General features: G+C 43.4%; 1 protein-coding gene across 1 annotated transcript; it reads right to left on the bottom strand.

Moving 5' to 3' along the window:
- Positions 1-490: 490 nt before the first annotated feature.
- Positions 491-16,168, bottom strand: LOC137283658 (uncharacterized). The gene is made up of 4 exons (XM_067815276.1): positions 16,070-16,168; positions 13,699-14,533; positions 4,058-4,254; positions 491-3,799 (listed from the first exon to the last, which is right to left on the bottom strand). The coding sequence occupies exons 2-4, from the start codon at positions 13,979-13,981 to the stop codon at positions 2,009-2,011; spliced, it is 2,271 nt and encodes a 756-aa protein (XP_067671377.1). The 5' UTR covers positions 13,982-14,533; positions 16,070-16,168; the 3' UTR covers positions 491-2,008.
- Between the last annotated feature and the right edge of the window lie 291 nt (positions 16,169-16,459).

Below are 16,459 nucleotides of genomic sequence, written 5' to 3'. Positions count from 1 at the left end.
TAGCCGAGTGAGTGAGTGAATTTTGTTTTACGCCGTTTTTATCAATATTCCAGCAATATCACTGCAGGCACTAGAAATGGACTTCACACATTGTGCCCATATAGGGAATCGAACCCCGGTCTACAGCATGACGAGCGAATACCTTACCCACCAGCCTACCCTCACCGCCCTTCATTTAGCAGAGATTTCTTCTAGATGTTGAAAGAGTTTTGCCTCTTCTATCTCAATCGTCAAAATGTTTGTCTTGAAACGGATTTCCTCACATTGCTAGAATATCATCATGGTTACAATGCCACTTGTTTTTCTGAACAAACGACTGCTGTGACTACACTATCTGCCAGTTTTGGAGATCAATCACTGGATTGTCTGGTCCAGACTCGGTTACATACAGTCTGCCGTCACATTACTAGTATGTATATTGCACAAATTAACGCTTATTTCCATGTAAAAGCTGGCATAAAGACAAAAAGAAATAAATAAAGACAAATAATCACAGGAAAGTATGGATTTAATCACAAGTTACAGTTCTTACTCTGTGGACGGAATGCACGTATTTTCGATGGACGGCTTTGTTACATACACACAAATTTTCAAATGTAGAATAAATAACATACAATGTCGTGTTTACAATGTTATCTGCATATACCAAAAGACTGTCAGTCAACTGAACTGCCGGCAAAATGAATAGTTTTTTACGTATAACCATGTTCTATAACAACAAAAATAGTTATTCTTATAAAGTTTGTCATAGCTGCTTTGGGGCAGTGTGTGGTGTTTGGGCGACTTTTAGAGTATTCTTATTTTTATTAACGCTTGTAGTGGCTTCTTCAAATCAAAATTTGTGTATTTCAAGTGTATATGGTTTTTTTCTCTGGACAGTTCATATTAACGATAAATGTATCATTCTGTATAGTTACAATAACTACAATAAATATAATAAATACAACAACACTTGATTTGATATTGGTACATTCGACCTAAGAAAGAAAACAACACTCTTCACTGTGGATGAGTGAATATAGTTCAACGCCGCTTTTAGCAATATTCCAGCAATATCAAGGCTGGGGACACCAGAAATGGGTTTCACACATTGTACCTTTCTGGGGGATAGAACCCTAGTTTTCGGCGTGACGAGCGAAAACCACAAGTCTATTCCACATCATCTCAGTGTTAGAAAGGCCCGCCAGTTCCAGACTGTCAGACTAACTGATACAGATTTGGATTGTCTTCGTTTCAGTATTTGTTGTCAACAGGCGTTATGTATTTGTTATCGCAAAATACTAATTCCTGGTTGGGATTGGAGGCTGATTTGTTTTGGAAAGAAAATTTGTGTGACGTCCTGAACTGGATCCACAAGCAAAGTCATGCTTCTCTAATGTATGTTTTTGTTGAATTTCAGGAATGACGTCATTGGTGTCACTAATAAGTACTTGGAACAAATCGGATATACTGCCCTCATGTGCTGCAGCTAGCTTGGTGTCAGATGATCAAATTGAAACTGAAACGGGAGTTTCACATTTAAATTGTAAATGAAACATAAATTATGTGTGTAACACATATCAGTTGTAACTAAAACATAAGTTTGAGAAGTCAGATGTTCTGAAACCGAAACTGAAACATAAGTTTGAGAAGTCAGATTTCTGAAACCGCAACTGAAACATAAGTTTGGTGTGAACTGTGTGAATTGTAATTGAAACATCAGCTTGGTGTGTAAGATGGTGTAAGGAAGGATGCCAATATGGATGATCAACTCCTGTATCACACTGACGTTTCATATATTGTCACACTTCCTTACTGCCTCCCAACTCCTACGTACACGGCGCATCAGATATTCAAATTGGAAACATCGATTTGGTGTGCACGGTGTTCAAACTGCAACGGAAACATCAGCATGGTGTTTAAGATATTCAGGTGGTAATGGAAACATCAGCTTATTGTTCAAGATGTCCAGATTGTAACCATTTTGGCCCTTCAGATCTCGTTGTAATTGAAACAATAGCTAGGTGTGTCAGATATCCAAGTTGTAGTCTGGGCTGAGGACAAGGCGCCCCTGAGGCTCGATACATTTGCCGAAGGAGTGGAGGGCAAAGCACTGCTGTTCAGCATCAGCTGCCTCCTGAAGCATATCCATGTTGCTGTAAGACAGACTCATCAGCTGGAACGGCCGGATACGGCTGGCGTTGACGATGATGGCGGCACGGAGCCGGTCCACCGCCTTCTTATAGCTTCCAACAGAAAACAACCAAGAACCTTCAAATTCTAAGATAGAAGCATCCCCGTCAAATGGAAATGACTGCAGTTCCTTCATCAACCTGAGTCTGCTGATGATCGTAGCGTTTGGATTCCGGGGCAAGAATTTCAGCACTCTGAAGTCCGAAGCGTTGTACACATTCGTGAAGGCCAGAGATCGGAATCTCCGCACGTTCTTCGTAATTATGTAGTTGTACTGGGTGCTGTTGATGAGTCTCCCGAGTATATATCTGTTGTGTTTCTCATGCATTATGTCAGCAAGCCTGTTCACCAGTCTCAATTTCGGGTCGATATTTTGTCTGTAATTTGGAAGGTGCTTCGGGTCGAATTCGTGGTATTCGTGATGAACTCGAACTATTAAAGGCACGTCTTTACGTAAGACGGAAAATCCTCCCATTCCGTAGACAGTATAATCGAGGAACAAACCAGTGACGTCATCCTGCTGTCTCACGTAGTCAAGGCAATCGTTCACACTTCCAGACTCCCAAAGGCCGTTAAAGGCCCACTTTGCGTTTGATCTGTCCGAGGAGCTGGGAAAGTTTTTGTAGCAGTCATTGGCTTGTAGCATCACTACACATGTCACCAGAACGTAGGAGATTCGTCGTAGAGGCAGCGCTCTCCCAGAACCCAGAGCAGCAAGACATGAATGCACTGCACCTGCCCAAACTATAGCCTGAAGTACAAACACGTTGTGAAGAATACGAGTTTCCTTGTGGCTCTGAAGGCTGTAGACGGTGAGGAGCATCATTAACGTGCCTACAATGAATAATACGGGAGTCCGAAACCTCACGATCTTTTTGTGATGCGACCAGCACAACACGGGTGTTATTCCTAATGTGCACAGATTCAGGAATACTGCTGATGGTACTGCGCTTAGGTTCTTGAGATAATCCAGAAAGTGTCCTTTCCCGAATACTCTGCCGGCGAGGCCGTTCAAGACGTTGAAGTTAATCCATTGGTATGGGGATAAGAAGAACCAGCCGAAGTACAAGAAGTCCACGCACCCTCCTAGTAATATTGCACAGGCCGCACCAAGGGACAGTGTCAGGAGTGACGACACAACCACTTTCTGATGGTCCTTCCCTCTCACGCAGACGATAAGCCAACCGGTCACCGACACAAACAGAAACATGGCAAGGTCCATCCGCAGGTAACACAGAACTCCTAGAATAAATCCACAAAGGGCATATCTGAGTCTTCGAGGTGCCACGTTTAGATAAACCACCTCTTTGCCTTTGGCCCCTACGTCTTTGACTCTCAGGTCGGCGGCTGGTTTGTCCTGCAGTGGGGTTCCCCCATTTTGGATGTCGGGAATGACTGATGGTGACAGTTTGATAACAGAGAGGACTTCTGCTAAACAGAAGATGAAGATTGGGGAAAGGAAGCTGTTGATGAGGGTGTGTGTGCCGAAGATGGTGAGGTGCAGGGAGCTGAAGACGAAGACGGCAGCGAGAACGGCGACATCATGGTTCCCGTATACGACGTCACAGAGACGGTAGACTGCGAGAGGCAGGGAGGACGAAACACCCACATGGATCAGTCGACCTACCTGTAAACAACATCATACACTATACCTAGATGTACAAACCATACAACGACCACTCCACCTCGACTCGTCATACGTACAGAGTATGTTGTAAAGAGACGATTTAAAACGTTAAACCATCCCACGGTAGGTCATTACATTTGAAATACGCTTCACTTTTTGTACCCGTGTGATAACACTACTACCCTTGTTATAATTCCTACAGCCGTATACCGTTTCACACACTTTAGTTTGGGGTTTGTTGGTAGGACGAATACCTACCAGGAAGAGGTTGAGGTTGGGGTTGAAGAGGCCGACGATGGCGAAGCAGATTGTGTAGATGTGTGGGTAGAGGAAGGAGCGGAGGCTGTAGAAGCCGAGGGTGTTCTCCTGGTCCTCTGCCGTCGTCAAGATGCTGTCAGGAGGTGGTAGGTATTCGTACATACGGAAGCCGTACCCGTAGACCTCGGAGTGGGCCACTGAAACATAGAGAGTGTATGTTGCGAAGTAATCATATTAATCTGGAACCCGTGATCCGAGATAGAATTGGTCTTTAGCAACCTATGCCTGTCGTAAGACGCAACTGACGGGACCGAGTGGTCAGGCTTGCTGACTTGGTTGACACATGTCTTCGTATCCCGATAGCGTAGATTGATGCTCATGCTGCAGATCATTGGATTGTCTGGTCCACACTCGATTATTTACAGACCGCCGCCACATAGATGGAGTGCGGTGTTTAACAACAAAGAAACAAAAATTAGTGTAACTTCCTTGGGGACCAGGTATGAAACGGTGACTTCTGTCAATTTACCTTTCCCAATTTTAGCTGCCAAATTATCAACACGTGGTGATTTTGGTCCTCATCAGCCTGATGTTGTAAGTGTTGATATTGTGTATCTTGGCCCGGTTGATTGCATATCATAGTAAAACGACGCTCATGATATCATTCCCTGGTTTACATAAACTGCCGTCTGGTGGAACGCTGCGTTCCACAAGGGGTCGTTGCTCATTATATCCATCACTGGATAACATATCGTCATAGTTACAAGAGCTATGTTAATTTTGCGTCACTCTCTTGAGGACCTTTATGAGTTGTCAGTTGAGTAATACCTCGCTGACGTTGACGTTGACGTTCTTTTACACAGTACTTCTGATCCCGTCAGTGACAGTTTACACCTCAGTGTCAGTATCTTCGGTTACACGTCACTGTCGCGCCATTGATATTGGAGTTCGATCCCACAAACAGTAAACTATGGTACTTGTTCATCTGCGCTCAACATAAACGAATACAGCAAGGACATGTCGGGTCGGAATAAACAATTCTTTGTTATTTATGTCTTGGACGTTTAAACCCATTTCACATTATCTAGCCTCACATCGGACGAGTGGGTGGTGGATTTGAGGGTGGTTGGTGCCATTTTACGGTGCTTCGGGTACCTACACTTCATTGCAGAACGTTAATAAGAAAATGCGTTGAAATAGCACCAGAGAATACAGGTGGTAACACCTGACAACTCTCACACCTGTGACTTGAGACTTACATTGTTCACTCATGTCACTCTCTCGCCATAAAACAGATAAATTTCACACCAAACTGGATCTATGCACATTTTGACCTCATATAATCCCAGTAAAGCGTTGGACCATCTACATATGGAACTCGGTATTCTTGACTGTTCAGTGCAGCAGAGCTTAAGTCAAAAACGTATAATTTCAATTTTTTGTTTAGAGAAAGAAGTCGTCCAACCCATTTCTCCTTTGACAGCTAAATTTGGGGTCTTACTGCCGACGCCAAGGAATAATCTACATGCTTTATTTTGTATTGCATCTATACAAGTGAACTGTTTTGTACCCCATATGGCTGACCCACAGGATAAGATAGGCTGGACAATATTATTGTATAGCATATATATTAAAGACGTTATAAGTGAAACCACCACAAGACTTAAATTTACACATGACAACACCAAGTGCACGACTTGCAGATTTAGCAATGTCTTCAGCAGAAAAGCTCATATCAATATTTTCTTGTGACCAAACACCAAGATATTAATACGCACTGGCATAGTCAATAGTAATATCACCAATCTGGAATACAGCTTGTGACCTACTGAAACAGCGGGGTCGGTAATGAACGACATTAGTTTTCTTCTTATTAATAGTTTAACGCCAACGTTTACACCAGTTATCAACGCAATCTAACATTCGCTGGAGGGACACTCGTCTCCTGATATCAGAGCAATATCATCAGCATACAATAGTGTACTGAAATAACTCCATCAATATTAACACCACAATTCAGGTTGTTAATAACTACGGCCAGGTCATTAATATAAATAGAAAACAGGGTTGGTGACATTACGCAGCCCTGTCTAACACCGGAATTTACATTAAATATATCGGTGAAACGGTCGTTTATTCGTACGAGAGCGTTATAATTATTGTACATCGATTGAACAGCATAACAAATGTTCGTTGATTCCAAGTTTTAACAGCTTATACCATAGACAGTTTCTATCTACCTTATCAAACGCTTTCATTGCATCGATGACGCACACAAACGTGAAATTCTTAGTTAGCTTTCTGTTATTGATTAATGAACATAGGCTATAAATATGTTCCAGTGTACTACGCTTGGAACGGAAGCCATTCTGTTTCTCAAACAGCACATCGTGCAATTCTAACCACTTTGTAAGTCTAGAATTAAGAATATCTGAATACATTTTACACGGTACTGAAAGCAAAGAAATACCGCAGTAGCCCGATGGGTCGCGTTGATCACCCTCTGGTTTCTTAATCGGGTTTATAAAGCTGGTACGCCAAATATCCGGGCATTTATTGTTTTCAAAACAAAATGTGAAGTCTAAATAATAAATCAACACATGTTCCACTTTTAAAAGCTTCATCAAGGAGACAATCTGGACCGGTGGCCTTCCACGTTTATGTATTCGTATCCCAGTCGCGTAGACCGATACCCATGCTACTGATCACTGGATTATCTGGTACACACTCTTGACACACCGCCACCATTAAGCAGTGCGGCGGTAAACAACAAACCAATCACACAATCACAGAAGGATCTGAATAAATCGTTTCAAGATTCTTTTCAGAGAAGGAATTTGCAGTTATGCGTTGGCTTCATGCGTCCTTGAGCGAACCCCATGCTTTCCCTTTAGATACATACACAGGAATAAAATAAAATAAAATTATTATAGCAAAGAGGAACACACTCGAAAACTTCGTTTCCAACGTTAAATTGCAAAAACTAAAAAAATGTAATTTTCAATAATATCTTTTAGGACATGGGACATTTATATATTTGTTTTGACTATTTCCGTATATTCATAACTTTACATCAATATTTTTTGGCTCAGGCGAATGCGTGTGGTTGGGACAGGGAGCCACGCTATCGATGTACCGTTACATAACAAAGTCCTCGCGATTGCACAGTGAGAAATTGATCTGGTGATGCCAGTAACGATAAGCATGCTACATCAGGGCCCGGCACGGGTTTCTACGTTTGTTTATATACATGTGCGGTGGCCTGTGTCGACGAAAGCCCGAGTCACGTGTTAGGTTCATAATAACTCTATAATTATGTACATATCTATCGCCCCTTCTCGAGGTCATACAGGTTCAGACTAATTCATAAGAATGATAATAGATGTGTGTACTTAAACTGCACTGCCTTCATCTTCATAAGTCGTTTGTATGCTCAAACCGCAGACATTATTAAATAGGTAAAAGGATCAATATGCCCTCGATTTTTAAAACTCAGCTTCCTTGGGAGTGTACTATGCTAACTGCCTTGCTGGTTGGTTAACGGTCAGAGTACAGTCTCCACCTACTTTCGAAAAAGGTTGAAATGGTTTTAAGAATTATATCCGTTTCACCGAGCATACGCCCGTGAAGATCCGGGAGGAGTTGATATACAGTTAGGCATGCTTGTAAGAGGCGACTAACGGGATCGGGATCAGACTTGTTGACTTGGCTGACACATGTCATCGTATCCAAGGTCGATGCTCATGTTGGTGATCACTGGATTGTCTGGTCCAAATTCGATGATTATTGACTCACCACCGCTATATAACTAGAATAGTACTGAGTGCGGCGTAAAACTAAACTCACTCACTCAGTGTAGGAGGAGTGATGTTTTATGAAAACATTTCCACCATATTTAAGTTGGTTTTGATTAGGTATGACAAAAAGCAGTATATACATGCTTAGTAAACAACAAACAAATCACGTCACCACGACACCATTGTGTGGTAACCAGGGATACTGCAGACATACAGCGTGAATATTGCTGAGAGCAGCGTAAAACAACAATCACTTAATCACTCCCTGAGTACTTGTAGGTAATAGCAGTCTTCAGATATGTGTACCCTGACATCAACTATACACATGACTTAGTCAGTAATGGTACCGTACTATCTCGATTAAACGCGCGGGAGTTTATTTCCTCCAGGTGAAAAAAAGATAAGCAGTAAAGAAGTAAAAAGTCGTACGAGTTTGTGCAAGGAACGTTTTACTGTCACCTGTCAATTGTGGGATCTGGTTAGTGAGTGAGTTTAGCTTTATGCCGCACTCAACAACATTCCAGATAGTCTGTAAACAATAGAGTCAGGACCAGACAATCCAGTGATCAACAGCATGAGTATCGATCCACGCTATTGGGATACGATGACATATGTCAACCAAGTCAGTGAGCCTGACCCCCGGTCCTGTTAGTCTCCTCATACGAATAGCATGGGTTTCTAAAGACCAGTTCTACATACCAAAACATGAGTCATTAACCAGTTCAAACAATGACCTTCTTTTTAACCGATGCGAATTTTCTCGTGTGAAAGTGAAAATCGACACCACAAACAGCTCTGGTTACACTGAATTCCAAGCCCTTGTTTTATAAGAAAATAGCATTTACAAATGAATACAACTTTTAAACTTTAATAAAACTGTATTTCTACATTTTATGTCGAGGTTTATGCAGCATATCTCTTAAATAACAAATAACAGAGTGCCCCTGTTTGATGAGGTCGTAAAATTATTCACAATGCACCTGGCTCACTGGTTACAGTTGTTATATGTGTTCTTGCGCATATTAAGTGTAGTTCTGTAACACAAAGTGAGATTGGTATAACATCAGTTCCGTACCAGATCAAAGTTTTCTAGCGGCAGAGCATCGTTTTGAGATTTCCACGATTTCCAGATTTCCGTTCGTCAGAGCTCGCTGTATGACAGAGCACGCAGTACGATGTGTTTTCAAGGGTTAGAAAGAGGGTAGTGGTACAATATCCAAGTGCATAGATAATCATACTGATTAATATTCATGTATCCAGCTAAATGGATTTTTTTATAAACTTCTGGACTGGTAATCGCACTGAGCTGCGCAACAGGACGGAACCCAGTGAACCAGAAACGACACTGTTCTGTAATCAATGTTTTGACTTGCCCGGATCTTCACGGGTGCTTCAGCCTGGACTCCGTGTGCACATTTTTCTGGAGATCTGCCATATGGCAAGTCAATGTGTCCGCTAACTGGGGTACATTATAACCCTGTCGTGTGTTAGATGAGCCACATGTATCTACAGGGGACCAGTGAAGGTCCCGGGATAGAATAGGTCTTCTGCAACAGATGCTTGCCATGAAAGACGTCTAGGTTTGTCGTAGGAGGCGACTAACGGGATAGGGTGGTCAGACTCGCTGTCTTGGTAGACGCATGTCATCGGTTCTCAGCGTCGCAAATCGATGCTCATGCTGTTGATCACTGGATTGTCTGGTCCAGTCTCTATTGTTTACAGACAGCCGTCATATATAGCTGGAATATTGCTGAGTGCGGCATAAAGCTAAACTCACTCACCCACTCACTCTACAAGGTGAGACAGAAGGAGCAGCAGTGTCACCAAGAGTGTACAGCATATTAATGGCCGTTTCAATCCGATAACGAGAATTATTTTGAGCGAATGAGTAATGTTTTACGCCGCTTTTAGCTACAGCAATAACACTGAGGGTGAATAGAAGGCGGGCTTGCGGCATGACAAGCTTCAACCACAAAGCTACCCCGAAGCCCCAAGATAATAAACTAAGCATCACAAGCCATGTGTGTGTACATTCCAACATCCACTCCTCCTCCTCTTTTGTGTCGCTTCTAGCAATGGTCCAGCAATATCCCCATTAGGAGGATCGAACCTGGGCATAACGAGTGAAAACGAGTGAACTGTTTACCTACTAGACTAGCCCACCGTCCTAAGTGAACAGGAAAATGAAATGACAACCACCCGGTGTTGTATCAAAGACCGGTGTGAGAGGTGGACACCAGCTCTACACTGGAGACGTATATTGGAGGAACTACGTAAAGCCCACCCCAATTCTGCCGTCATGGTAAATCTCCCACAGCAGGTTTGACACCTCACCGTACTGCCTTGTGAACTCACCCATAACGCGGTCTTCAAGTGTAGCATGTCAAGCTTAATTTGTCCCGTCCTGAAGTTTAATGGGTGTAATGTTCCCACAGGAGCGCCTCGACAATGTAAACAGCTTTCCATTAACGCACGGGTCTTATGGAGTAACAGTGACACAGTGTAGAGTTGAGGGGTGGGGACCTGTCGCTGGCTGCCGTGAGAGAGGGTCGGGGGCGGGCGGGTGTCGCTTTCTGCCGTGAGAGACATTTACTATGGAATCCTAGATGGAGCATTGTCGCAATGTAGCTATACCGCCCTGTCATGCTTTGAATGATTAAAAACATATTTGTCAAAGTAAAACAAAGCGACACAGACACACATTTTTAAAATGACAATGTCATAATATCGGGTGTCGCAGTTTGGTCAATTTTGACTCTTCTTGTTCTTTTATGCAGGGAGCCTATATAGAGGCTAGTTGTAGAGTATCAATGGTTTATGTAAGGTCGACAACGCAACAGTGTCCCTTCTTGGATTCCATACATTAGTGGTACGTGGGGTGTCCGCGTCTTAGTGAAATATATTCCCAAGTTCTGTGGGAAATAGCACTGGTTGTTGTTTGAATAACATACGTTCAATGCCTAATGTATGGTATTAACGATACATTTACACGCTCGGATAATAATCTCCATACTGATCTTATTCAAAGGAATAAAACTATACGGGATGCAAACTAGTTAAACACTTCTGAACTCGCTGTTTGCAGCGTGCACTTTCGAATTTGGAAGTTCAAACGAATCAGTTACAATTGAGGAAAGGTTTGGCTTATTGTAACATTTCATTTGGTAATATGGTACGTCTCCGGGCTTTAACTCGGGTTTTATACTACTCACCAGAAGTTAAGAGTTTCAGCGCAGAACAATGAGGGAGTGGGCGAGTTAAGTATTGCGCTAACACTGGTGACTGATATTATGAAAAATCACCAACGCCGTCAGCTAGGGCACGATGACATGGAATAAACCAAGACACCGAATGTGGCCACCCAATCCACTAGCTTCCTCTTACAATCGACCCGCAGGTGTTGTCGGATACTTACTCTAACCCGCCTACCAAATTAGAGAATAAAATCTAATGATCAATATGAAATAATATTTACGGTGTTGTTGAAACTAATATAAAAAAACGAAGAGTGTACTTTCTTTTATACGTCGGTTTAGATTAATATGTTGAAATGAAATTTAAATAAAGCAATATTCCAAGACCCTGATTGAGTATGGACAAAACAATCCAGTGATTAAGAGCACGAGAAATGATTCATGTCGGCAGGGCAAGTTTACACACAGATAACCAAATCACATACCTTGCCACCCGATCCACTTCGTCGGTTTGAAGAAGCATGGTTTGCTGAGGGTTATTCCAGAAGCATTAGCAATTTAACAGTGAGTGAGTTTGTTTTAGCAATATTCCAGCAATATCATGGCGGGGAACTCCAGAATTGGGCTTCACACATTGTACCATGTGTTGAATCGAACCCGGGTCTTTGGCGCTTCGAGCGAACGCTTTAACCACTGGGCTACCCTACCGTTCAACATTAACAGAAGCAGGAACATAGGCATTGACAGTAGCAGTAATTGGCAACTGTAAGAATGGTATTGAAATGAGATAAAAGACAATAGCAGGCAATGGTTGGCACCAGCGGGTTTTCAGTGGTGGTACATCGACACGGCTTTTCAAAATATTGCGATGCAACCCTCACGATGTGTGTGCAACACTACACAGATTAAACTCCAGTATCGCTATACATATGAAACATTATATTACAACTTATCTTAAAAATTGCAATAATGACAGAAACTGTCCAAGAAGCAATTTATCCATATTCTTCAGCATTTACGGGTGGGCTAAGACAGACCCATGAACATTGCCCCGAAAGTTTAAATGTTTCTAAAAAACTAAACCCTATCTCTCCTGTCTGGAATGATTCGGGATTGTGATTCACCTGCTAAAAAAGGGAGGTAATGTGAACTTTAGAAAGAAACGTTCTCTGTCGGGATACGAATCGCATCCCACCCATAATATCGGAATATATCGTACTGCATGCTTAATATCGGGATACGTATTGCATCGTAACCATGTTATCGAGATACGCACATATAATGTCTGGATTTGTATCGCATTATACCTTTAATATCGAGATGCGAATCACAATAATATCGAGATAGGTATTGCATCACACACATTATCGAGATACGAATCGTATCGCACATATAATGTCTGGATTTGTATCGTATTACACCTATAATATCGAGATAGGTATTGCATCACACACATTATCGGGATACGAATAGTATCGGGCCCATAAAATCGTAACGCACACATAATATCAGGGTACGTATTGTATTACGGTCAAACCTTTCCATTACATACCGGTGGGGTGGCCTAGTGGTTCGATTCCCACATGGGTACAATGTTTGAAGCCCATTTCTGGTGTCCCTGCCGCGATATTGCTGGAGTGTTCCTAAAAGCGGTCTAAAAATACTCTGAGACTCACTCAAACATCACATCAACAATACGCTTAAACAGTCCTGGAGATGGATGAGGAAACTATAGCATCCTATCTGTCAAGGTATTGATTGAACGAGGCAGATCTCCAGGTAAAGCAAATCCCAGGCTGAAGACAAGCAGTCACATGTCTTTGTCGCAAAGATATGCCAATTCATGCATACGAGATTCAACGTCTCTTACGTTTTCTAAAGAATTACCCCAACTGCTTCAGAATAAATGAGAACAACTCGCTGTGTGCATGTTCACGTGCGTGTCATTGATGACTGAAATGTCTGATGAATTTGGCAAAATGCCGAAACGAGGTCTAATGGTTTTAATTTACACATCAGTGTTTTCATGGACAAAGAAAGAAGGTAGTACTGTGGCCAGGAAGCGTAGAGGGAGCTTGTGTTGAAGTTACAGCTGTAAAAGTGTAAAATTACGTACTTAATGCTGGGAATGTTTTAGTGTGGTGGTAACCGGAGCTTTCATCCACGACTATGCTGGAATAGAGCCCTGTGTTTTGGGTCGGTCACGCATATACGGTGAGGCGGTCTGGTTTCAGGAATATTTTAGCAATAACACAGCGGGGTACACTAGAAATGGATTATGGATTTCACATAATGAACCTTTGTTTGAAATTGAACCCATGTCTTCAGTGTGATAAGCTAACGTTTCAATTGCCTGGCTAACGCACATAGACGCACACGCTCATACTTGCACACAAACACCACATGCTTTCGCACATGCACACGCACACACTAACGCGAGCACGCACGCACACACACACACACAGACGCGCGCGCGCACACACACACACACATTTTGAATCCTTCACACGAGAAACGATCGCTTGATATTCAAGGCTAACCAGTCGCACCATCACCCAAAAAAATGCAACTCGATAATACCATCCATCCCTTATCCTTCCTACCCCATCACACACTCTTACCCACCCGCAACCCCATTGACAAAGCTCACCTTCAAGACCCTGAAACACCTCATCCGGGTGGAGCACCCACCAGTTCTTCTTCTGACACACGTACACGACCCGTAAGACGAACGTCACAACCGCCACCAATGCAGGGCTCCATCTTGGAAACAGGGCATCCTGGAGGGGGTCCTCTCTCCTCAGGGTGTACACCTGACCCCCCGGAGGAGGAGCCTCACCAGGTGACAGTGGCCTGAGGACTTGGTTGCTCCCCGACACCGCGGCTTTCATGGCCTCCAAGTTGGGCTTCCGTAGGTTCCTCCTTCGCGTCATGGTGAAGAACTGGCGAGGGAGGACAGGGGAAACTCGTTTCAGTAAATGTTCACAAACAAGCTACACATCGTGGGTTGCTTCTGTTAACATATACTCCGAAGTAGAGTGAAAAAAACAAGCGCTGACACTTCGTGATTCACATACTCCGGATGATCAAACACTACCGCTGAACACAGCAAAGTCACTGTCATTGATTTCCCGTCAAACAGGACCAAGGCTTTCCACGAGAAAACACAAAGCTTGATGATTAACACTGTACATAATTATTTACTGTGTGGTTACGGGTACTGACCTCCGCTCAGACGCTCCAGAACACTACCTGCGTCAATACCGCGTAGGCACAGATTGATAATTCGGTCATCGATAATTGAACTGGGGCGTGGCGAACTGGGAGTCCGGAAATGATAGAAATGATGAAGTTGGGGTGATCCCGTTCCGTGTGGATGATGTCCCACACGAAGAATCACGCGTCCCACTTGCTGGAGACAGGGCCTGTTGAGGATCTGTCAGTACCGCTCACACCGGCTGTCATCCTGTCGGCTCCGTGGAAACCTGGGTTGAAATCAATAGTTAGAAGCACTGCATGTCGGAGGCAAGTTTACGTTATAATGGCGCCCCATACATTATTCATTGTGAAATAAGGCTTGGAGATGAAATGACACGTGGAACAACCCCGCGCAAGATGTACGGAGGTTGGCTCGGGGGTCCAGTTGCCGTATGGGAACGGTCTGCACGACTGTATCCCAGTACCAAGAGGCCATTGCTTTTGTTTGTTTGGTTGATTGCCTGTTTGATAGCCATGATATTGGTTAGAAATAAGACTAACTCTAAATGTGTACTTTATCTCAGGAAAATGCACAGACGGCACCTCTTATTGTTTCGTGAAAAATGTTGTTTTGTGCCGCACGCAGCAATATTCCAGCTACAGGGCGCCGGTCTGTAAATATTCGTGTCTGAACCAGACAATCAAGTGATCAACATCATGAGTATAGATCTACGCAGTTGGGATACGATGGCTCCAAGCCGCACTGAACGAGGTTTTGACATGTGAGGTTTTATCTCATTTAGCAATATTCCAGCAATATCACGACTAGGGACAACATTAATAGGTTCAGGGGAGGGTACAGCTTTCTGAGAAATGGGGTGGGTGGGGGTGGATAGTGCACACTTCATTGTCACAAGTTGTCACGAGAGTCTCAATGGTCATTTTATAAACTTTCAGGACAAAAGGGGGATCCGCACCCCTGCACCTCCCCTCTGGATCCGCCTATGAGGCTTCACACATCGTTTCTATAGTTGTTTAACGCCAAACTCAGCAACATTAGAGCTATTTGAATCTGGCTAGACAATTTAGTGATCAACAGCATGAGCATCAGTCTAAGCAATGGGGATACGATGACATGTGTCAACCAAGTCAGCAAACCTGACCACCCGATCTCGTAAATCGCTTCTTAGGCCAAGCGTGGGCTGCTGAAGACCAGTTCTAACCAGGATCTTCCGGGTGGCATTGTATCCCAATAACGAGGGAACGCTTGAACCACAAGGCCACCCCACCGCAACCGACGGCTTGTGTATCCGGCAGCTGTGAACGTTTGAAAGAAGATCGCTCATGCGTCCCCTTTCTGTTTTTACGGTGGCATGCCCTGCTGGCACTGGGTGGTTAGTTGAGTGAGTGAGTGAGTTTTGCTATACGCTGGCAACGTACCATATATCACGGCGGGGGGGGGTGGACATCAGAAATAGCCATGTGGGGAATCGAACACGAATTTTCGGCGTGACAAACAAACATCTTAAACACTAGGCTACCCCACGACCACGCTTAAGCTGTTCGATAGTCACGATGTGGGTTCAGTTACGCTTCTAAAGCACATTTAACATGTTCCCAGTTGTAATATAGCCGGAATATTGGCTACGTAAAATAGAACTCTCCAAGTTCGAAATATCAGATTTGTTCGAATTGAGGTTCGAATTAAGCATTCCATGCGATTATCTAACGCAGGCACCCTCTCATACACTGAACACTGGCTCCGAGCCCACAGGACCGTGTTTATCCTGTTAATATCGAGCACACTTTGTAAAAACAAGTACCATCATTGACCGTCTTTTGGTACGTCGTGGCTGGGATCGAACAACCGACTTTCCGTTCTTATGGCTGACGCTTTCTCCACTAGACCACAGAAGCAATTTCTGTAACAAAGGACGCTGATTGATTTCAGTTTTACGCCACTTTCAGCAATACTCTAACAATATCACTCGACAATCTCCAGAAAGTAGACACCTACTACTACAGAGCAAGTGGTTTGGGGTTGCCCATGCGGTGAGTGGGTAAGGTTTCATGCCTCTTTTAGAGATATTCTATAGTAACAATATCGCTGCATAGGAGACCAGAAATGAGTTTCATACCTTGCATCCATGTAGGGAATCGAACCCGGTCTTCGGCGTGACGAGCGAACGCTTTAACTACTCGGCTACCCTACC

Source organism: Haliotis asinina, chromosome 1 (genome assembly GCF_037392515.1).
Source record: "Haliotis asinina isolate JCU_RB_2024 chromosome 1, JCU_Hal_asi_v2, whole genome shotgun sequence".
Taxonomy (NCBI): domain Eukaryota; kingdom Metazoa; phylum Mollusca; class Gastropoda; order Lepetellida; family Haliotidae; genus Haliotis; species Haliotis asinina.
Note: the sequence above shows the minus strand (reverse complement) of the source record. Positions and strands in the feature narration are given on the sequence as shown.

Coding starts and splice junctions, on each gene's coding strand:
- LOC137283658 (XM_067815276.1), bottom strand. CDS start 13,981: ATGACGCGAAGGAGGAACCTACGGAAGCCCAACTTGGAGGCCATGAAA. Junction 4,255..13,698: donor GGTGTTTCAGGGTCTTGAAG/GTGAGCTTTGTC, acceptor TCTATGTTTCAG/TGGCCCACTCCGAGGTCTAC. Junction 3,800..4,057: donor CCAACCTCAACCTCTTCCTG/GTAGGTATTCGT, acceptor TGTTGTTTACAG/GTAGGTCGACTGATCCATGT.